Consider the following 21,694-nt stretch of genomic DNA (forward strand, 5'->3'; position numbering starts at 1 on the left):
GAGAAAAATATCCCCATTATGTGCTCTTTCAGTGCATCTGCTAATATCGTCATGAAACCTCACTGAACTTGCTCTATGTTAGCGCCGGCTATGGTATGGCCAAGCAAAATAATGGGGCAGAAATAAAGAGGAAGCCAAGCCAGTTTGAAGCAAAGGTTACCTTACACAGGACACCTGTGAAATTCGTTCAGAGGTGTTTGGTTGTCCGTATCGCGTGAGCTTAGCACGTCGCCAGAGGAAAGGAGTCGAGTTTGGGAGTTGAGAATGAGAATAAGAATAACCTTATTCCTACCCTGGATAAGGTAAGGTTAACCGCAGACGGCGGTCGCGGACGGATCGCGTGGCACGACGAGGAAGAACACAACTCTACGGGGTGGACCGTCCCTCACGAGCGACACAGAGCGGGGGTACGTTGTAGAGGGAAGGCTGTGTGCGTCAGGACCTGCGTGTAAACTCCCCACGCCGCGTTATTGCGGGTTTGCCGCTGCCTCTAACCCGTAATCATCCCTGCTTGTCGGCCGGGAAAGCAAAGTGGCGTTTGGGATTGTCCTCTGCTTCTGATTAGGCGACGGCGGCTTTGACCCGGGCCAGTCACGGCTGCCGCGGCCTACGACTCGACTCCACACTGCGTTAGCTTTTCACGCGCTAACCGCTAACCGCCGCGGGTCTCCTGTAATAGCCACAGTCGTTCTACGAGTTTGCCACAATCGTAAAACTGCCTGTTTACTGCTTTTACGAAAACATCCTGGAGCTATTTATGCAGAAAATGTGTGTGTCAATACGCCAGTTAGTCAATCAACATTCGCCCTTAAATTAGTCCTTGGAACGAAAGGGCAAAATGTTGATTGGATCCCCGCCTTGTCTGTTATTGGTTGAAAATGGCAGTTTATTTAGAGCCCCATGTCGTTTTCATGATTGCAGAGGAAAGGCAGCCCGGGGGAGAAGCACTCCAGTTAGTGTCGAATGTGTTTTGATTGAGTCAGAGTGGAGTGCCTCTGTCAATGCCACGTGATGTCTTTTGCTTAATGTAATCTCTCTCTCCCTCTCTCGCTCTCAATCTCCCTCTCCCTCTCTTTTTCTGTCTTTCTGTCTCAATCTGTCTCAATCTCTTTCTCTCTCTCACTCTCTTTCTCTCACACTCTCTCTCTCTCTCTCTCTCCATTTCAGAAACCCAAAAAGCCACCGCCTCCATCGAAGAGCTTAGGTAAGGCAAATGTTTCTTGGCCTGTGTGAGCCAGAGTCTGTCATTGGTTTCCCCCGACATTGTCACATGGGTATCTACAAACAGCCCTGCCAAAAAGAAAAAGACTTTTAATTACACACACGCCACATCATTTCCCACCTGTGGAGATTATTCAATCATCATTCTGTGTCAGTTGCTTAAGAAACATAAGCAATTTCAATTCGCTTGAACTTAAGGCCACGTACTCTCACCGAGCACTTTATTAGGAACATTTTTACTTTTATTACACCTACTTATTCATGCGATTATCTAATCAGCCAATTGTGTGGCAGCAGTGCAAGGCCATCATGAATACCATCATGTAGATACGGGTCAGGAGCTCCAGTTAATGTTCACATCAAGCATCAGAATGGGGAAAAATGTGATCTAAGTGACTTTGACCATGCTATCTATGATTGTTGGTGGCAGCCAGGGTGGTTTGAGTATCTCTGAAACTGCTGATTTCACACTAGTCTCAAGAGTTTGCAAAGAATGGTGCAAAAATGGTGTCAGGAAGGTGACGGTAACACACTACAGTGGTATGCAGAAGAGCATCTCTAAACACCCAACACATCGTAAGTATAGGCTACAGCAGCAGAAGTCTAAAAACAAAGTCTAACATACCTAATAAAGTGCTTGGTGAGTGTATATTGGCACTTATCGTGGAGTGATTCTGTTGGCAGTTGGATGTAATCAGGCATGTGCTTATGTCTGAAATAACCAGCCAGAAGGCAATCTTTCAGATCCATATCGCTTCATTATCGCTTATGAACTTCATCATGCAAACAATACTTCACCTGCTTATCTCTCCTAGTGTTTAGAGAACCATACCTCCGAGTCAGATGTTTAAGCCTGTTTATTATAACTGTCCTGCTAGCAGTCACATCGGGGTTCAAAGGCATGCTTTTGAATTTTATTTGCAAAACAGTCTTTTTTTTTTCTCCATGGTCGAGGAACATTCTGTCGTGACGGAGTGGCAGTTAGCAAAGTGCAGAAAATGTCCCATCAGCTGGTTAAAAGTTCCTTCCTGTATTTTTGACCTGTCACTCCGTGCTTTAAAAACGCAACTACTCTGTAACTATCTGAAACAAAAATAGTTTGGACGTCATTCAGGATATTGGACGTTTTGCGTGGACGTTTTCACAGCGTGGAGAAGCGAGCGTTTAGTCTGGCTGAGGGGGGCGGGTGACCGTTTGGCTTGCGGCGTCGCGCGGGGACTTCTGCGGTTTTCCCTCACCTGCCTACACAGGAAGTACCAGAGCGCGTCTGCTCTCCCCGCTGCCGGCTCACAGATTGATGTCTGTTTGAGTCTGTCGCCTGCAGACGGGAGTCGGGAGGGAGATACGCGCCGGGCTGACTCAACATGTTCTCTCGATTCTCAGGGCCCAAGCCGGAGGTCCCGAGCGCGGACAAGAAGCCCCGACCGGAGGACAGAGGTAAGGTCCCGTTCCCCCCCCCCCCCGAACAGAGCTGGAGCCCCGTCCCGCTTTGGGGGAGAGGCAGCCCTGCTTGCCGTCTGTTCCTCACGCCTGTTACGTTCGAAACTTCCCACAGTCCGGATCGGTTAACGCTCCGGTTTTTAATGGAAGAACGTTACCCCCCGTGTGCTGTGCAGAAACTGCCCACAGTGGCAGTTTCTTGTGACGGGCCGCCGCGTATGTTCTCAATGACTTACATGGTTGCTATGCCGACACTCAAACTTACCTTGGCTGCGCTGACATTCCTAACTGCACAATGTCAGGCTTAATCACCGACACCGTTTCACTCTGATTATTACAGTTATTAAAACGGTTATAACTTCACTGCCGTAATTCGGCCAGGTCCCCAGGGTCAGCTTGTGTGCCGATTAGGGTGATTTTTGTATTCGACAGCTTCTTTGGTGCAGTCATTTTCAGATTGGTACAGTTACAGTCATTTTATTTTTGACGCTTCTGTTTTGCTGATTTTTACACTTCCTCTTTACTGTGGTGCCTTCCTGCTGTATCGAGGCAGTTTCACACGTTCTGTTTTGAAGAAAGTCTTCTGTGTGCGTGATCGTTCACGCTGAGCCCCCTCGGTGGGACTCCGCATCCACAGGACGAGCTGGCACCCACCTTTTTGAAGGTCCCGTTTACATTGCCAAAAAACAAAAAAAATAAGTAAATCGCAAAAACGTCATTTTATATTGTACTGTTTTCGCTAAATATGACAAAAGTATTGCCATATCAAATGGTGGGGTGAGAGTTTTTCACTTCACAAACAAACCGCAACAAAAGTGTCAGTGAAACAAGCTAATATTTTCTCTTTAACGTGTATTACAAGACTAATACACTTGCTCAGACAGCCTTTTTTTTTTGGGCTGTGTTCCCTGGAACTGAGGTACCCATGAGAAAGAGAGAAGGTTGGCGGCAGGTTGGCGTCTGTGAGTCACGCACAGGAAAGCCAGCACCGTGCATTCGGTGCAAGCATCCTGCCACTTCAACTGCTGACCTACTTCTGCTGCTGCGTCTGAAGAAGTCTTTCATCTTCTCTCCCTGCCTGTCTGCTGAGTGTAACAGTGTAGCCCATGTAGAGTACAGTACAGGGTAACCGACCCTGTTCCTGGAGGTCTACCGTCCTTTAGGTTTTCTCTCCAACCCTAACGAAGCATGTCTCATTCAACAGCTAGAGCAGGGCTGCCCAACCCTGTTCTTGGAGATCTACTGTCCTGTAGCTTTTCACTCCAACCCTAACAAAGCGCATCTCGGTCAACAACTAGAGATCTTGCTGAACTGCTATGTATTAGGGTTTGCCAAATTATTAATTGAAATAAAGCCAACAGGATGGTAGATCTCCAGGAACATGTTTGGTTTAGTGTGTCATTTCTTGTCGGCCATCTCATGATTGGCACTGTAAGGTGCATGACTCGTGATTCAATCAATCAATCAGTCAATCAATCAATCGATGTCATAAAAAATCAGCGAGGACCTCCATCTCTCAGTGTGCGGAGTGTGTTTACAGCACGCTCCATAAGCATGGAGAAAAAAAGCGTTAACATTTTGATGTATTGCATATTGCCATGGAAATATTTTTGAAATTTTCTTTTATTTTTAATAAATTAATGTTTGAGTGTTCCTTGTAGTGTCTGTTTCCGCAGAGTAAGCGTGAGATTAAGAGCTTGGGAGGATCCGATTAAAACACATTGTTGTAAAACGTCTCTTCTGTAGTCACTTTGCCTTTCGACTACAAGGAGTCGACATCTTCAGTACCTTTATCTCCCATCTTCAGCTGTACTGTTTGACTAAATGTTGGGCGGAAAACTTGCATTTCTCCCACGTCCGTGTGACCTTTTCATCTGTATGCGCCTGTCTCAGAATGACGGGATGCTCTTAGACACGTCTGCGTGAAAACCAAAGGGCTTCTGCCACAGTTTCGTTATTCCAAAATGCCTCTGTCCTTTACAGGAGTTTCCTAATTTACTCGCTCATAATAACACTATTGTCTTCTTACGCGTCTGCCCAAGTAACTTGTGAGTGTGGGGGTACAGTCTTTTCCAAAAAGAGGCCAGCGTGAGATTGGCCACCCCTGTGCTAGTGTTTATAGATGGTGTCAATATGGGTCCGTCACCTTACACTTACACTGAGTGAGCACTTAGGTATTTATTAGACATGTTTTTTTAGACTTATTGGTCTTCTGCTGCTGCAGCCTACCCACGTAGAGGTTTTACGTGTTGTGCTTTTTCCCCACGGAACTGCTGCTCACTGGATGTTTTTTGGTTTTTCGCTCTATTCTCTAGAAACTCTAGAGACTTTGGTGGGTGAAAATCCCACGAGATTCTGAGTTTCTGAGATACTTAAACTGCCTGTGTGGCACCAACAATCGTTTCACAGTCAAAGTCACTCGGATCACTTCCCCATTCTGACATTTGGTCTGAACCACAGCTGAACCTCTTGACCATGCTTTTATGCATTTAGTGGCTGCCACACGATTGGCTGATTTAAATATTTGTATTAACAAGCTGGAGTACAGGTCTACCTAATAAATTGCTCACTGACTATATCTTTTAACTAAACCTTTTGTTTCAGTTACGTGAAGTAGTTGAATAATGATTTGTTGTGGAAGACAAAAAACTCGCAATTGAATAATAATACAGCCTAATTTATAGGGCCGTATATATGATATAGGAAAAATATGACTGCAGAAATGTACATGTACATTTTTCTCGTGTCTTTCGCAGGTGACAAGCCACCGGTGGACCACAAACACAAGCCCGCAGCCCCCATCGTCCCACACAAAAAGCCTGTTCCCCTCCCAGGCAAGGGGAGCATCCTGCACAGGCCCGGGGTGGCCCTCCCGAAAAGGCCGGACAAGCCGCTAACGCCGTCCTCAGGACCCAGGTGAGGAAACCTGCACGCTAATGCTAACGCCGTCCTGAGGACCCAGGTTAGCAAACCTGCGCGCTAATGCTAACATCGTCCTGAGGACCCAGGTTAGCAAACCTGCGCGCTAATGCTAACGCCGTCCTCAGGACCCAGGTGAGGAAACCTGCAAGCTAATGCTAACGCCGTCCTGAGGACCCAGGTTAGCAAACCTGCGCGCTAATGCTAACGCCGTCCTGAGGACCCAGGTTAGCAAACCTGCGCGCTAATGCTAACGTCGTCCTCAGGACCCAGGTGGGGAAACCTGCACGCTAACGCTAATGCTAATGCATCCCGATTTGTAAATATAGTTCTTGAATTATTAGGAGTAGTTTCTAATTGACTGTTAGCTGTTTTTGTCGCACCCAATTGTGTATACTATGTAAGTAGCAATGTACTGCATGAGTGTGATATAATCCTTTGTCATCAGATTAATCTGCAAGGCCCAAGTCCCTATCTTTGTGCTCATTCCTAGCACTTTCAGTGCACTCATCCCTGGTTTTGGGTATGCTCTTTGTTGTATGTCGCTCTGGATAAGAATGTCTGCCAAATGCCTGTAATGTAATGTCTTTTGTTCAGTTGGCTCACATGAATGAAATGAGGGCACTGTAGAGCCAGGGGGGCTATAAAGGTTGTGAGTCAGGTTAAAAGTGCAATATTGATTGAGACTGGGCTGCTTGGCGATGACTGTGAAGATGTGATCCGTGTGGCTTTTCTGTGCCCGTGCGCTTGGCTCACGTGCCGATTTCTCTGCTCAGCAGGTCCAATGGAGAGGTGGTCGCCACTCGACCAAAGTCAGAGTTCGAGCCAACGGTACCCAGCAAACCAAAAACGCTGTCTGGTGACTGGGGAGACAAAGTCGGTGACACAGGTACAGTCAAACATGTAGAGAATCCTGAAAGAAGGCTGAAACTTAACCCTTCTATCGCAGTCAATCTGTGTCCAGCATCTCCGTTTGTGTCCATTAGAAGCTGTGGTTTTTTAGCCCCAAGCCTTTTAGAAGCTGTGTTTTTTTTTAGTTTTTTTTTTTAGCCCAGAGTCATTTAGAACCGCGCCAACGCAGGCTCACAAACTTCCCAAGCACACGGCCGCAGAGCATCAAAACAGGAAGCTGACAAAACCGTGTTTGCGGTGTGGACCATACAGAGAGAAGGAACATAAAGAACATAAGAAAGAGCATAAAGAAAGAAAGAAAAATGTACTTACTTAATTTGTTTATTTAACAGGGACAAATGCATACAACATTGGTGTATATATAAAATACAGAGTAGATGCCATGCATACAGGTTTCTAGCCATGGCTAATTTGCAACCCCTGTCCCGGGCCAGGCTTTTTAAAAGTTAAAACAGGAAGTACAGAAGCATTTAACTTAAAATAATACCAAAACATTAAAAGCAGGACAGATAAAAGACTAAAATAGCGACAAACACTAAAATAACGGCACGGACAAAAAATAAAAATGTTAATAATACATAAAATCAGTGTTCACAGACTTGCTTCAGTTTTAGCCGTTGTTTTGCATGTGTGTTAAGAACCTTGAGCTCTGTCAGTTTTTTTGTTTTTTTTCAGATGGTTCTGCGTTTTGCTGCTCTGCAATTTCCACTTGTTACACCTCTGTTTCTGATTCCACTGTTTTGTTTGTTTACCAGTTGACAGTATTTCTGGGGCAAGGTTGTTTACACACTTAAAAATAAGTGTAATAAATGATAAATTTACAAAACTGTAAAAAAATTAGCATGTTATGTTTCTGTAAAATTTAGGCAATGGTGGCCAACTAACTGGTTTCTTATCCATTACTTTCAGTGCCTGTTTATATAATGACCTGATGGGTGTAATTGTTGTTTGGTTGGCCTGGCCCCAAGCGGTTATACAGTATGATAAATGAGAAAATATCATGGCATGCATAAACTGCTGTGCTGCCTTAATAGGTGTGTAATGTCTAATTAAACTGAAGCAATTCAAATTTGTTTTGACAGTTTTGCACAACCTCTTTACATTATTAGAAGTCAGGTTATCACCAGGTGGTGGACAGATTAACCGTAATCTTTAACAGTTTTTTTTTTCTTCTTTTTTCTGTGTTTATGGTATTTAGGGTCGGAGTAGGTGAAGCAATTTTTGAACTTTTATTTCTTATCAGGGTGATAAAATGAAACTACATAGTCTGACACTATCTCTCTGAAACCACAGTCTTCCTCTTAAGTGTTTATGGGGGAAAAAAAACAAAGTAAAAGCGATAGAAAAGGTGTTAAAAACAGCCATTGCCAAAGGTTAGCCACACGCTTCAGTGCAGTGTGAGCTTTGAGCTTTGCCTCTGACTCAAACTGGCATTTTCCCCCCCGGGAGCTGGAGAGATTATCTGCCCAAAAGCTGCTTTTCCAGCTTGATCACGCGTTTAATCTCTGCCTCGCCCGTCTCTGTCCCAGTGCTGGAATGCCTACCATCTGCATCAGTCTGTACTGCCACACCTGGGGAAATCTGATTTCAGTACATTTCTGGAGGTGCAGTCGGGGTTTAAAACATGGCTTTACCGCAGGGTTTACCACAAGCACACCAGGGGACAGTGAAACAATAAGACAATAAACAAATAAAAATAATAAAAACCGACAATTTAAAAAAAAGAAACACTATATTGTCAGAAGTGAGGTAAAAACAGTGTATTTTGTATGAGTGCAGAAGGGGCAGAGAGAGTGGCCATGATGAGCTGTTTAATATGGAGCCTGTCGATTACCATGGATACGAAGGAGACCTGGGATATCTGGGTCCTCCTGCCAGACACCCTAAAACGAGCTGAAACTCCTTCTGCAAGGGATGGAGGGAGCGCCAATGCCCGTTCCGTTGTTCAGCCAAATCTTTAAAACGAGGAGTTTTATCTCTGACTCACCGTCTTCCACGGGCTCAGATGTTGTTGAACGAACGGCACACCGTGCTCTGGATTTTAATCGCGTTTTAGCAGCTGGACCCAAAGATTGGCTCTCTTGATCAGGAACGTGCGCTCGGACAAAATCGACGTCCCGTAAGACCCTGAGAAGGGCGGTGGGAAACGTGAGGGTGAAACGGTTTATTGACGGTCTTGAGACGCCACCTGTGAGCAGAGATGTCTTTGGTCACAAAAGCAAGGATAAGTTCTGCACGCATCAAGTCACTTGCATTGCTACATTATTTTATTTATTTTTTTATTTTTTTACTGCCATTTCTACCTGCTTCTCAGGACATAATAATGTTAGCATACACTAGACCTTCTCTTATTTGGCTTTTATTAGGATATATAACACACAGTTGAAAGACTTCCTTTTGGCGGTGTGGTATGCCAGAGTCGCTACAAGCATGAAGCCCTTGCCGCTATTGCCTTCAGTCGGTTCCTTATAGTAATTGTTTTATTTTCATTGTGCGTTTTCATGCAGAGATGTCAGACGGTAGTGGACTATACAAGTCGTGTTATTGATGGTTTGACGCAGTGTTATGACTGAAAGTTCACCTGTCCTACAGATCTCATGAGCTTCGACGAGCTCTCCTCTACCTCAGAAAAGCTGTCTCACCTCACCACCAGCAGACCAAAGATGCCCGGGAGGAGGCTGCCAGGCCACTCTGTGAGTATAGACGCATATAGACACATATATACACACACACACACACACACACACACACATATGCATACGCATATGCATACGCACACATTCACAAGCGCATACACACCCACACACAGACGCTTACGCGCGCACACACACACACACACACACACACAGACGCATATACACACGCACGCACGCACACACACACACACACACACACACACACACATATACATACGCACACATACACACCCACACACAGATGCTTACACACACACACACACACACACACACACACACACACACACAGACGCATATACACACGCCCACACACAGACGCATATACACACGCCCACACACACACACACACACACACATACACACTCCCCCACACACACACTTTGACGTGTGAAACCTGGAGGATCTGAACTGGAGTAATCACAAGACTGCCACACGGGGCACTAACACTACAAACTCAAACCGATCATTTACTGCGTGAAGGTATGGAGCACGATAAGCGCAGACGTTCAGCCTAAACATGCAGAAACGCTGTGCTATTGTAGGGGGTTCAGCGCCTAGTTACTGTTCATTCTCCAGTGCTGTAGATGATGGAACAAACTGCATACACACACCTCACTACTGTGCAGGTGTGGGAATAGTGGGCAGTGAACAGTGCAATTCTTTAAGCAGAACATTTGTTTGTTTCGTACTAATAACATGACATAACGAGAACAGGCCATTCAGCCCAGCAATGCTCGTCTATTCCTATACCACTAAACTGTGGCTAATGTTTAGTTTACTAATAGTATCTAGCACTTTATCGAGCCTGGTCTTGAAAACCCTCAGCGTTCTGCCTCTACTACAAGCCTATTCCACACAGTGTCCACTCTCTGTGTGGGGGAAAATACTTCATAATGTCTGTGCTCAATTTATCCTTCACCAATTTCCATTTATGGCCCCTCCTTCTGCTAACTGAATTCAACCTGAAGAATCCTCCGTAGTCCACTTTGTTCATCCCTACATCATCAGCAAAATATCAAACTTCTCAGCATATTATAGGACACAGTTCCGCAAACTCTGTACTAAGGGTCCAGGTATTGGTTTTCTTTGCTGGCAGTATGACAAGACCTTACATGTGGTGAAGCCTCTGCTCATAGGCGGGTGGGAAGCTGTGAAATGAAGCATGTCTGGGGAACATGAGTTGTTTGTCTGAGCCGGGCGTCTGGAGGATACGTAGCACTGCTCTCTACTTTCAGAAGGGGAGAAAGGCCAGCAGATATGGTTTGCTGCATTTAAATGATAAACGGGGCAGAAAAAGAACTATTACGTGTATACACAGGAGGGCTGAGCAAGACGAGCAGAAACAATCCCGCAACCTCAGCGCTACAAACGGCCCTTTTTTCCCCTCCCGTGCGAGTCGTGTCAGGTTTAATCACCGCAGACTGAATCGCGTATTCACCGCACGGCAGAAGAGCTTCTTCCCGTGGCGAATTCGGGCGTCCTTGGGCCTGCGGCCTCGTTTACATTCGCCCTCCTGACTCTGCCCGTGATGCAGGTTGAATAGAAGTGTCTCTTTCCACCCCCCCCCCTCCTTTCCAGCCCAAGAAGGAGACCAGTGTTGAGAGAAACCAGCGGGTGGAGGAAGACGACGTTCCCAAGCCAAAGCTGACAGACCTGAAGAAGGTACGTTCTGGATAAAAGCCCACTCATAGACCCCCAGCAGACCTGGTGCCCCAGCCTCTGCTGACGTACGGAGGTTATTTTTATTTTATTTTATTTAACCTTCATTTCAGCAGTGTCCTACTCGGATCAGGACTCTCCTTTTCAGACTAGCTCTGTGGAACATACAATTTCATGCATTAAAGCATTATACAAAGACCTTATACTGTACATACAAGTGCCTGAACATAGCATGCATATGAGAAAATGACCCTGTACTCTCCAATAGCAAACATTTAAAATATAGAGGTTTATACACATGAACAAACACGTACAATGAGTACAGCTAAATTATGGCCAACAATTGCATACACCTTCTTCAGTGCTCAGATTAGCCATTAAAGCCTTAAACCACCTGAAGGCCTCCAAGAGGTCAAGTTTAAGTCACTCCTGAAATTTCTTCCACATGTGTGCTGCAAATACTTTCAAAGCAGATTCTTCCTAATTCAGTTGTGAATCGTGGTGTTTCTAGGATAATCCAATAATGGGATCTTCTGGTTTGAGTTTCTAAGGTAAAAGTGCGGTATTATTAAAATGCAGGTTTGCGAGGAGGGCTTTGTATATAAGTAAGAAGCAATGTTGCTTTCTTCTTTGTGGAAGTGCTTGCTGTGATTTGTTGTTGCTGGCTGCATGGTACAGAAGGCAGTGATGAATTATGAAACCAATCACCTGCAATACACCATAATGCACTGTGATAGACTGCATCCATGCGGCGCAGGACAGCTGCGGCATGCATATGCTGTACAGTGTATCCCCGCAGTCAAGACCTGCTAAAATTGTAGCTATGAATGGCCTGTGACATGTTTGTGTGAAGTTTCCATATTTGCCTGAGGGCAGATGAGGCTTTTTAAGCATGAGGGCTCCTTTGTGCATGTTTAAATGGTGCTGGAATCAGTTTCCGCTCAGCAGGGGAAATTCCATTATGAGGCTGTGTCTATATGAAAGAGATGCAAACTTGTTTTTAAATCATATATTTGCCAGCGTTTGAGCTCCAGAAGTCTCGAAACTGAGTGCTGATCTGGCACAAAAGCAGCCCTTTTCTGGATACAAACTCACCATAACTGCTCTCTAATTTTTTTGCTCAGTATATTAGCTATTTATAGTTTCAACGTTCAGTTAATTGGTCTGTTGGTTTGGTGGCTTGCGTATTTTGAGAGTTTTGAGAGGTGTAGTGTACCTCTGAATGTTCACAATGTTTTGTGTTTTTTATTTTTAAGTTATTCTTGAGAGTGGATGGCTTTGCATTTATCATTCCAACTAATGATGCTGATGGCGCAACATGTTATCCTTTTATGTATTCAAGACTTAGAATGAGCTCGCCAGAATCATGCTGTTGACAAGACTGGCTTACAGAGCCAGGTGTTTCTAGTTAAAGGGGAATTGAAGGCTGTATCAAAGCGTAGGGCTCTCGGTTTGGATCCCAGTCCAGCCTGTGCCACAGCCCTCAAAGGCATCAAAGGATGTTCTTCTGAAGAGGCCGTCATCACAGCCTCCGTGCCTAAAACAAAAGCCCTGGTCCTGGAGATCTACCGGCCTGTAGGTTTTCACTCCAACCTTAACAAAGCAAGTGAAGTCAAGTTTTTATCTAAAGCGCATTTAAAATGGCTGCCGTAATCCAAAGTGCTGTACAATTTACTCACAAATTATCTTGAACTATGTGCAGAAGGTGGGCATGCTGTTGTATTTGTAGGCTACCTTTGTGCATAAAACAAACTTGTTGACGTGCCGTTCGTCTCTCTCATCAAGTCCGGGACCGGGGTCAAAAAAAAGCATCTGCTGTGTTCTGCCCACTGCTCGCTAGCTGTTGGCCCTTTTACAGTCACTGGGTTTAAAACAATCTCCAGCAATCTCCTCTGGCGAGTCTCCTCCTGTAGCGTAGTGGTTAAGGTAAATGACTGGGACATGCAAGGTCGGTGGTTCTAATCCCGGGGTAGCCACAATAAGATCCGCACAGCCGTTGGGCCCTTGAGCAAGGCCCTTAACCCTGCATTGCTCCAGGGGAGGATTGTCTCCTGCTTAGTCTAATTAACTGTACGTCGCTCTGGATAAGAGCGTCTGCCAAATGCCAATAATGTAATGTAATGAGTCCGCATTAGCCCTCAGCACTGTTGTTGTTTTTCTTCAGTTCTCACTAGTGTCATTACTCGTGTTAGAACTTTTTCACTTGGGTGATATTTTGGCCAGTTTTGTCTGGCCAGGTAAGCGGTTTATTGTTCATATTGGAAGTGCATATCATTTTATTGTGTTGTGCTGTATAAATACAGTTCTGTAGAACGTTGGAATTGCGACTTGGTCTTTTAATTTATTAAAAGTGTTTGATTGTGTTGGTAAAACTGTTGTATAATTTCAATGATACGTAAGAATGAGTGACTGACCGTGATATATTGTCACTGCTGTGCCGACAATGGTGAGTCACTCCTTGTGTATCATTGCATAATAATTGCATTCTGTAGGAGTGAGAGGACAATCACACCTTATTCAATAGCAAAAGATTTTGCTAATTATCAGTAAAATCAGGGGCGTCAGGTCAGGGTTGGAACGAGATCCTCGTGGACAGCAGGGTCAGGAACCACTGTTTTTATGCATTCCATGTAACCTTCAAATACTTTCAGAAAGCTTTTCATTTTTTGGTCTTGACCTAGACGCCTTGTGTTTTGGCCTCCGGGTCTGAGGGGGCAGGATAAAACAGGGATCGTTTTTGAGGCTGTGTGGTTTTCCCCCTCAGAGGGGCCAGGACGGAAGAGCTGTCCAGCCCGTGGGACCTTTATTTATAGCTGCATTCCTGATCCCTGCATTCCTATACTGTATATCTAAATATATATTTAGCGATATTGCAAAGAGGAAGCTTCTTTATTTTCCTCTGTGTTGTGAAATCTTTCAGTCATGTCTGGATCTTACTCAGCTCTCGGGAGCGAAACATTCTCTTGTCTTTCACGCGGGCTTACCACCAATAAATGTTGGAGTTTGATTTTGCAGGTTTTTCTTTTTATCACGATCCTCAGCACGGCGCCTTGTTCCAGGATGTTTTCCCACGGGAAGGCGCTGTTTACATGGCCTCCCTGTCCCGTCTCTCCCTAGCCATCCGCGTCGTTCATCTCCTCCGCCCCCGCGACCAAACCGAGTGTGCCCAGCCCCGCCGCCACCCCGCCCAAGCCCAAAGCCGAGGAAGACGAGGACCAGGCCTCCGAGCTCCAGGAACTCAGGTCTCAGATGAACGAGCTACTCCTCTCTGTGGAGCTACTGAAGACACAACAAATGTAAGTCCGCTTTACGGTTTTCATAGGCAGTCAAAAAAACAAGTCAGTCTTATATTAAGACAGAAAATCTCTTAATACTTTTTTTGCTAGATAAGATAAAAATATTGGCAACGAGGCAAGAGAGTTTGACTCATTTCAAGGTTTGCCAGTGGTGTAAGAAAATGTCACTTGTCAAGCAAACTGTAACTGAAATCTAATTGAGACTAAAGTCAAATTTTTTGCAGTGTAAGCACTGATGAACTGTACGGGGGAGAGGATGAAGGACTATGTGGTGATATGAACTAATTGCTTATTTGCATAATTGCCTTGGGATTTAGAGTCTTAGGTTTTGTAAGTAGGGGTGAGTCACTTGCTGGTGTAATTTCTACTCCACAGGGGGGTCCCTAATGAAGTTATTTAAATTTTTATTTGCATGGGCGAAAGTTTGGTTTACGGGATGTCAGTCGATCGGTTCATCTGGCAGTAACGGAAAAAAACAATAAAACAACTTTTGTCTCTGTCAGGAGAGAAATCAGTGACCTGAGAAGCGAGCTGGATGAAGAGAGATCAAAAAGACTTGCCTTGCAGGTAAATCGATGCGTGTCGATGCGACTTAGCTGGACTCCCGTGCTGTTGGGCGGGGTGCAGGGTTTGTAACGGCGGGGTGCAGGGTTTGTGACGGCGGGATGTTGGTCTGCCCTGGTCCACAGGCATCCCCATTCTACGCTCTCACTCCCTGGGAGAGGGCCGGGGCAGAGGGCCCAGGGGCCAGGGCAGGGGGCAGAGGGCTGGGGCAGAGGGTGGGGGCAGAGGGCTGGGGCAGGACTGACTGGGGCCCGGACGGTTGGTGGTGGTTGGCGGCCCCGGTGTAGCCACAATAAGATCCAGCACAGCTGTTGAGCAAGGCCCTTAACCCCACATTGCTCCAGGGGGGATTGTCCCCTGCTTAGTCTGATCAACTCTAAATCGCTTTGGATAAAAGACTCTGCTAAATAACAAAATATTATTATTAATTATTAGGTGGGGCCCCATTCTGCCCGTTGCTCCAGAGTTCGGACCCTGTCTCCCGCACTGCTGGGTCTGGTAGAACACAACCACGGCCTCCTCTGCGTTCCTCGACCGATAATCCACGCCGCTGCGGTTTCCATCTGCTTTTCCGGAAACATCCAGGCTTTGCGTACCACGAGCAGTCCTTTCCCAAATGCTTTTTTTTAAGCTGTGGAATTACAGGGACATTGGAGACCCGACCTGCGGATTGCGAATGCAGGAATGCAGGTTTCAGATTAATTTACACCTGCTTGTGTTCAGACCAAAGTGGCACTTTTTATTTTCCACACGCACATTTAGCGCACGTCGTCTAGGTGAGAATTTGTGATATTAGTGGGAGCACGTCATCAACACAAAGATGATAATGCGACATGAAAGGAGCTTCTGGTGTGAAGACACACTATGTAGTGATGTTGAACATTGCTTCAGGGTTTGTTTTCTTTTCCAAGTGCGCTCAGATTCCCAACAGGAGACTGGCTGGAGGCGAGCATTACCAGAACCTTCAGCTAAACGCCTTCAGCTAAAGACCCTACACTAATAACTGAAAACCAGCCTGTACAATCCCGGCTAGTTTTGATCACAACCCGCTGCCCCATTTAGCACCCTTGACTTGTAGAATCGTTTAATTCCTGCTTAGACATGCACTCGGTGACCACTTCATTAGGAATGCACTCAGTGAGCACTTTATTAGGTATTTATTAGATTTATTTTTTAGGCTTAAGTCTTCTGCTGCTGTAGCCACTTAGATGTTTGACGTGTTGCGTATTCAGAGATGCCTTCCTGTCGGAGTCACCTTCCTGTCGACTTTGACCAGTCTGGCTGTTCTCCTCTGACCTTTGATTAGCAACACCTTTTTTCCCCCACAGAACTTCTGCTCACTGGATGTTTTTTTTCCACACCACTGTCTGCAAACTCTAGACACTACGGTGCATAAACGTCCCAGGAGATCAGCAGTTTCTGATCCACTCAAACCAACCATCTGGCACCAACCATTATTCCACGGTCAAAGTCACTTAAATCACTTGCTCTGAACAACGACTGAACCTCTTGACCACGTCTGCACGCTTTCACGCATCGAGTTGCTCCCACACGATCGCCACACGATTGGCTGATCAAAGTACTTGCATTAAAATTCCGGTGTACAGATCTCCCTAATAAAGCAATAAAGTGTACAATAGGCATAGTCAGGGGCGTTATTGAGGACATGGGTGAAACATGAGTATTTAATGCCAGTACAGCAGCCCGAGTGATTTGAAAGGGCACGGCGTGGCAGTGTAGCCTCCGGGCTGGGTTCTTCCCCCCAGGCCAGGCCAGGTTTCGCACCCGCTGGGCTCTGTGATAACCCAGGGGTGCGTGGGGAAGCTCTGCGGAGCCTCTGTCCGATGAGCAGGGCTCAGATGACTTATCGATTCCCACCCGGGCAGCTGGGTAATTGGAGCCGGTCGATCAATCGAAGCGCGGGGGGGCGGTACAGGCCCGGCCCACTAAGAAGCGCTTTGTGTTTTGTTTTTTTTTTCCCCCTTCTTCAGATGGAGATAGAGAAAATAAAGAAGGCTGTCCTGGCCACATGAAGTCCGACCTGGAGGACGGCTGCGTCGTCCAGTCCCCCCCCCGAACTTCGCCGAAAAACAGGATGAAAATCTCACTTGTGTAATTCTTTTAGTAATAATCGACCTATTCCACGTTTTTGTTAGATTTCAATTTCTTTTTTGCACATAATGAGGTTTTCTAGCTATAGAAAGGTGTAATTAAATACAGATGTATATGTTCTTTTTTTTTTGTTTTGTTTTTCTTTTGGAGTTTTTTTTTTTTTTGCCAACATAAGTAATTGAGGCCTTCTGTACTACTGTACTGGACCTGCGGTCTACATTCTCTGAAGAATGTTCCAGGCTTGCTTTCGATACTACTGAATCGGTATAAAGGGATTGGGGAATCTTTCTTTTTATGACATGCAGGTAGTTCCTTAAAAAATTGCATTTATGGTATAACTGCACAGTTAGAACTGTCCTTATTAGCCTCTTCAAACAATATTGATTAGATAACCCACGCTTTGCTGTCGCGGTGACGTATTCGACCGCTATGTCAAACGGGGGAAATGCTTTAGTTTTCTAACATTCCTATCCTGGGTAACACTATTGTGCCTGTTTAAGTTCAACAAATGTTCATATTTGGAGCTTGTATATCAAAAAAACTAAAAAAACATAGTTACAGCATGGTATATTTTTTACGGTCTTCTGTTGTGCTTATTATTAGGAAAACAATCTTTTGTTTCTTGTTTTGTTTTTATTACAGTCAGAAAACGGATCTGAATTGGTATCAGTGTATATTATCTAGGGCGTATATATTCAGTTGTAATACAATATAGCAAAAAAAAACAGCCCTACTTGAAATGAAGGGTTTATGAAATAAACCTGTATGTTCTGAGGCCCGTGGGAGAAGGCATGGCTTCCTGGAAGAGTGGGTTCAACGTGCACGGTTCCGGAGTGTTGGCTGCCAAACGTTCCACACCAGTTGTTTCCGAAACGTAACGCGACGTGACCTGGTCGCCTTCTGAAAGGTCGTCTTTCGGCGAGGTCCTGAGAGGTCCGGCCCCGGCCACGCCCTCCTGGCTGCGGGTCAGTGCCTCTCAGTCAGGGAAACGGTCTTAATATTTGGAAAAAGTGCAACTTTATTTTTTTAAAGTACTATATATAACTAGGAAACTGTACTGTTTTTGCCTTGCGTTGACATCAGATGGAGCTTCTGGGCTGTGGTTCACATCGATTTCGAGATTTCGATTTCAGTTCGGGATACGAGTTGAAACTGCTGATGTTCTGTGGGTATTTGTAAACGAGCGAATTGAACTTCAGTTCTGACTGGGTTGAAATAAAACGGATTCCCGGCCCTGCAAACCACGACGGGATGGTCATAATCGAGGCCTATATGGTTTTAGCGGAGAGTACTATATAAGTGATGTACTGTAAATTATGAACAACCGTTATATCTGTTGAGATACTGTAACTGCGTGAAATGTCTTTGACGACGCGAGAGGGTATGGAGAGTTCTGGAACACGCTGTCTGATGAGTTGGCCTTAAGAGTGGGGTGAAACACAAGGGAACGTACTTGAAATGGAGTTTAGCAGATGGCATATTTTTATATATAGTTGGTCTTGCTGGAGAGAATATATGGCCCCTCTAATACCTGTAGCCCCTATTCAATCTCGGCGATAGATCTGAACATACAGCCCAACCTCGCCACTTTGTCCTAAATCTTGTCTGATGAATTTAAGTATTACATTTTTGAAGTTCTTAAACTATTCGGCCATTTGAGTTGAAAACAAATTTGTCATGTTATCTATAGTATAAGCCTAGAATAAGTTATATTTGTGTTCCAAATTCAGGACAGAGCAGCATATTGGTTATGTTCGGTCTGAGCCGTCTCATTACAAAAAATAAAAGTTTTTTTTACAGGCAACACCCCCCCCCCCCCACCAATTATTGTGCTGAGAGACGGCCTGTGATGCATCATGGTTAAGGTATATAGTGATTCTACAGCCCACTCCAAACATCTCATACATTTAATGCGTTGACTCGTTTATATTTGTACAATATATGTTCATTTTCCACAAATGTAACGCGCTTCTAGGAAGTTGAATATTGTTCACACGGGTACACAAGGAAGTGTACATTGATCAGGAGCTGTGTGTCTAATCCACAGGAGATGTAAGGCACTCCTGAGGGACCAAGTGTATTGGGGTGGGGGGGGTGGATGCCAAGATTGAGAGTGCAACCTTAATCTTCGGGGAGAATGAATGCAATAAACCCAAAGCAATAAACTCATTTACTGTCTCAATTTAGACCGCATATTTCCCTGTCCACATAATTGGCAAGTTTGCTGCAGTGTTCAGTTGTTCTGTATGGATGTACATTCAGCATGGTGTATATGGAAAGTGGGGTGGGTGGGATATTATTTTTGGGGAGCTGTGTATTGGGGGACCTTTGGTTGAACACATTCCATTTTATAAAAACAAGTTAGGAACTCTACAGTATGCATATTTAACATCTCTTCCCAATGATCTTGTTTACATGTGCTGTAAAATTGCATGAACTGAGATTTTTTTTTTTTTTTTCAAAAATGAATAAATATCTGCTTTATTTACAGTTTTATCTTATTTTATTTTTTCTCTTAATTTTTCCTTTTTTCTTTTTCATGTCCGCAAGGTGCCTTGCAGCTGAAACGCATGAAATGCTCTTGTGCTCCTGTGAGTCAGGGCCTGATTGAAAGCTAACGTGCCACACAGGCATCGGTGTGTGTTAATATAGTGGGAACCTCGGGACCCTTGGCAGGATTAGGCTGCCACAGTTGGGCCACTTTCCCTCAGAATTGGGCCACTTTCCCTCAGAATTGGGCTACTTTCCCTCGGAATTGGGCTACTTTCCCTCGGAATTGGGCTACTTTCCCTCAGAATTGGGCCACTTTCCCTCAGAATTGGGCTACTTTCCCTCAGATTTGGGCTACTTTCCCTCAGATTTGGGCCACTTTCCCTCAGAATTGGGCCACTTTCCCTCAGAATTGGGCCACTTTCCCTCAGAATTGGGCCACTTTCCCTCAGAATTGGGCTACTTTCCCTCAGAATTTAATTGGTCTTCCTTTCCCACAGAATTTGGGGTATTTTCAGGTTGCCGGTTGGTTGCTACATTAATTGTTAATCAATCCCGCAGCTCCGCTTCAAAAGTTGCCCAATTCTCCGGGGAGAACCGCATACCTGGCAGCACTGCTGCTGTGCGCCGAACCTGACCCGGCCTGCCCTGGCGGTCACGTGACCCGGCCTGCCCTGGCGGTCACATGACCCGGCCGAGACACTCGGGTCATGTTCCTCATCTGGAGCGCGAGCACTGAGGTGTGAATTGGCAGAGTTTCGCGTCACCAGGTCACCAGGTCCCCGTCCTGGCTGCTAATTACCTTGTGACCTTTAAAGGGGCAGAGCGGGGCCATCACGCCAGTTTGGCCTCTCCAGGGGCTGCTTCCTCCAGCCGGTTCCAGATAAGCTGTTCCCTTCTTCATGGTCGAAACCAAAGAAGCATGATAATCCCCGACTGACCCCCTGCCAAGAGGATGCTCCCTGGTCAAGCATGTTTCCGTATTTATTTTTATTCCGTAACTAAAAAAAAAAAACGGACTGGAGTCTGGAGAACTTGTGAGAGTGGTGATGGTCTAAACAAAGGCGTAGTTTGTTTCTGGCTCAAATTCATTGAGAATGTCAGTGAATTAAGGTCAGTGAAGTTCAGTGATAAAATGAAGTGATAAAGAAATGCAATATTTGCTTGGATTAATTGCTCAGTAGTCTGCTGAGACCAACGGAACAGTTTTAATGATTTTCTTTTTTTTTTTCCATTGCACAGGTTTTGCATGCAATGAAGGATATTTTAGCTATAGATGTCTACAGAATATATACATATATCTAAATATCCACCAAAAATAAATAAATAACTCCTTCAAGTGTCTGTGTGCATGAAAACTGGATGCCACAGAAAGGAAACGATCTAAGGCAAAGTTGGCCTTTTCACATTCAAAGCTTTTTGGACTGCTGTTCTTCTGATCCTTCATCCGCTCCAAGGGGCTTTACCTCTATTTGTGCGGTCGATATTCACGTGGATTAAGTTCCATCACATTCTGATTTCCATTCAGTGTACTGATCCACTAAGCTGTGCGCCCAAACCCTAAAGCTGTGCGATTCTTGTATTACCAGGAAAAATTATGTTTCTGACCAGTTCTTGGGTGGAAAACAACATTTGGCAGGGACCGCTGGGAAATCTAAATGGGCATGACAGCCCCCAGGAAGTGACATCAGGTTGGATTTGCTCACCACAGTGAAGACAGATGGGGGACCAAAGCAGGGGTTAGCACTGCTTAAACCTGCGCTGGACACCTCAAAGACCTCACACAAAGTCGCACGGATAATCAAAACATTTGGGGGGATATCGGGCGAAATCCACGTAAAACAAAAGCAGATGGGGACTTTGAACAAGCACCCGCCACACTGAGGTCAGACAGTCTGCCGGAGATAGCAGCCGCTTCTGTCGCTAATGGAAGAAATCCGAAAATTAGAGTAAGATATTAAGTTTAAGTTTCTGATTAAGGTCAGTGAAGGTCAGTGAAGTTCAGTGATAAAATGAAGTGATAAAGAAATGCAATATTTGCTTGGATTAACTGCTCAGTAGTCTGCTGAGACCAACGTATATGGCATCTTGTGGTCAGACACGACCAAAGTAAATGTATCTGATGTCGAACGTTATTTTTTTGCTCAATTCAGAAACCATTTATTTGTTTTATTTTATATTTGATATGATGATTTCCTAACTTGCCATTCAACTTCAAGGTAAATATTAACATAAAAATGTATAGAAATTGACACAAGTATGTTTGCAGAAGAAGAGAAAGGCACGTGTCACCGTGGTAACCCAGGAGTACTCGCAGCTGTTAATGTGGGGTGGCTGGTGAACCTGTCACAGACCGTGTGGTTTTGGCATGTTCTGCTCTGGGGT

At 45.1% G+C, this 21,694-nt stretch overlaps 1 protein-coding gene across 3 annotated transcripts in view; it reads left to right on the forward strand.

Moving 5' to 3' along the window:
• cd2ap (CD2-associated protein) overlaps positions 1-19,309 on the forward strand; it is a 52,980-nt gene extending 33,671 nt beyond the window's left edge. For 2 of the 3 annotated variants that reach the window (XM_061243328.1, XM_061243326.1), the window contains exons 11-19: positions 1,168-1,204; positions 2,605-2,658; positions 5,418-5,577; positions 6,357-6,469; positions 9,085-9,185; positions 10,767-10,850; positions 13,965-14,143; positions 14,647-14,710; positions 16,699-19,309. In XM_061243328.1, the coding sequence (XP_061099312.1) occupies positions 1,168-1,204; positions 2,605-2,658; positions 5,418-5,577; positions 6,357-6,469; positions 9,085-9,185; positions 10,767-10,850; positions 13,965-14,143; positions 14,647-14,710; positions 16,699-16,740 (834 nt within the window). In that variant the 3' untranslated portion in view covers positions 16,741-19,309. The remainder of the gene's footprint in view (positions 1-1,167; positions 1,205-2,604; positions 2,659-5,417; positions 5,578-6,356; positions 6,470-9,084; positions 9,186-10,766; positions 10,851-13,964; positions 14,144-14,646; positions 14,711-16,698) is intronic. The other variant, XM_061243327.1, reaches the window with a different exon arrangement.
• Positions 19,310-21,694: the final 2,385 nt, after the last annotated feature.

This window comes from Conger conger, chromosome 5 (assembly GCF_963514075.1).
Source record: "Conger conger chromosome 5, fConCon1.1, whole genome shotgun sequence".
Classification (NCBI taxonomy): Eukaryota; Metazoa; Chordata; class Actinopteri; order Anguilliformes; family Congridae; genus Conger; species Conger conger.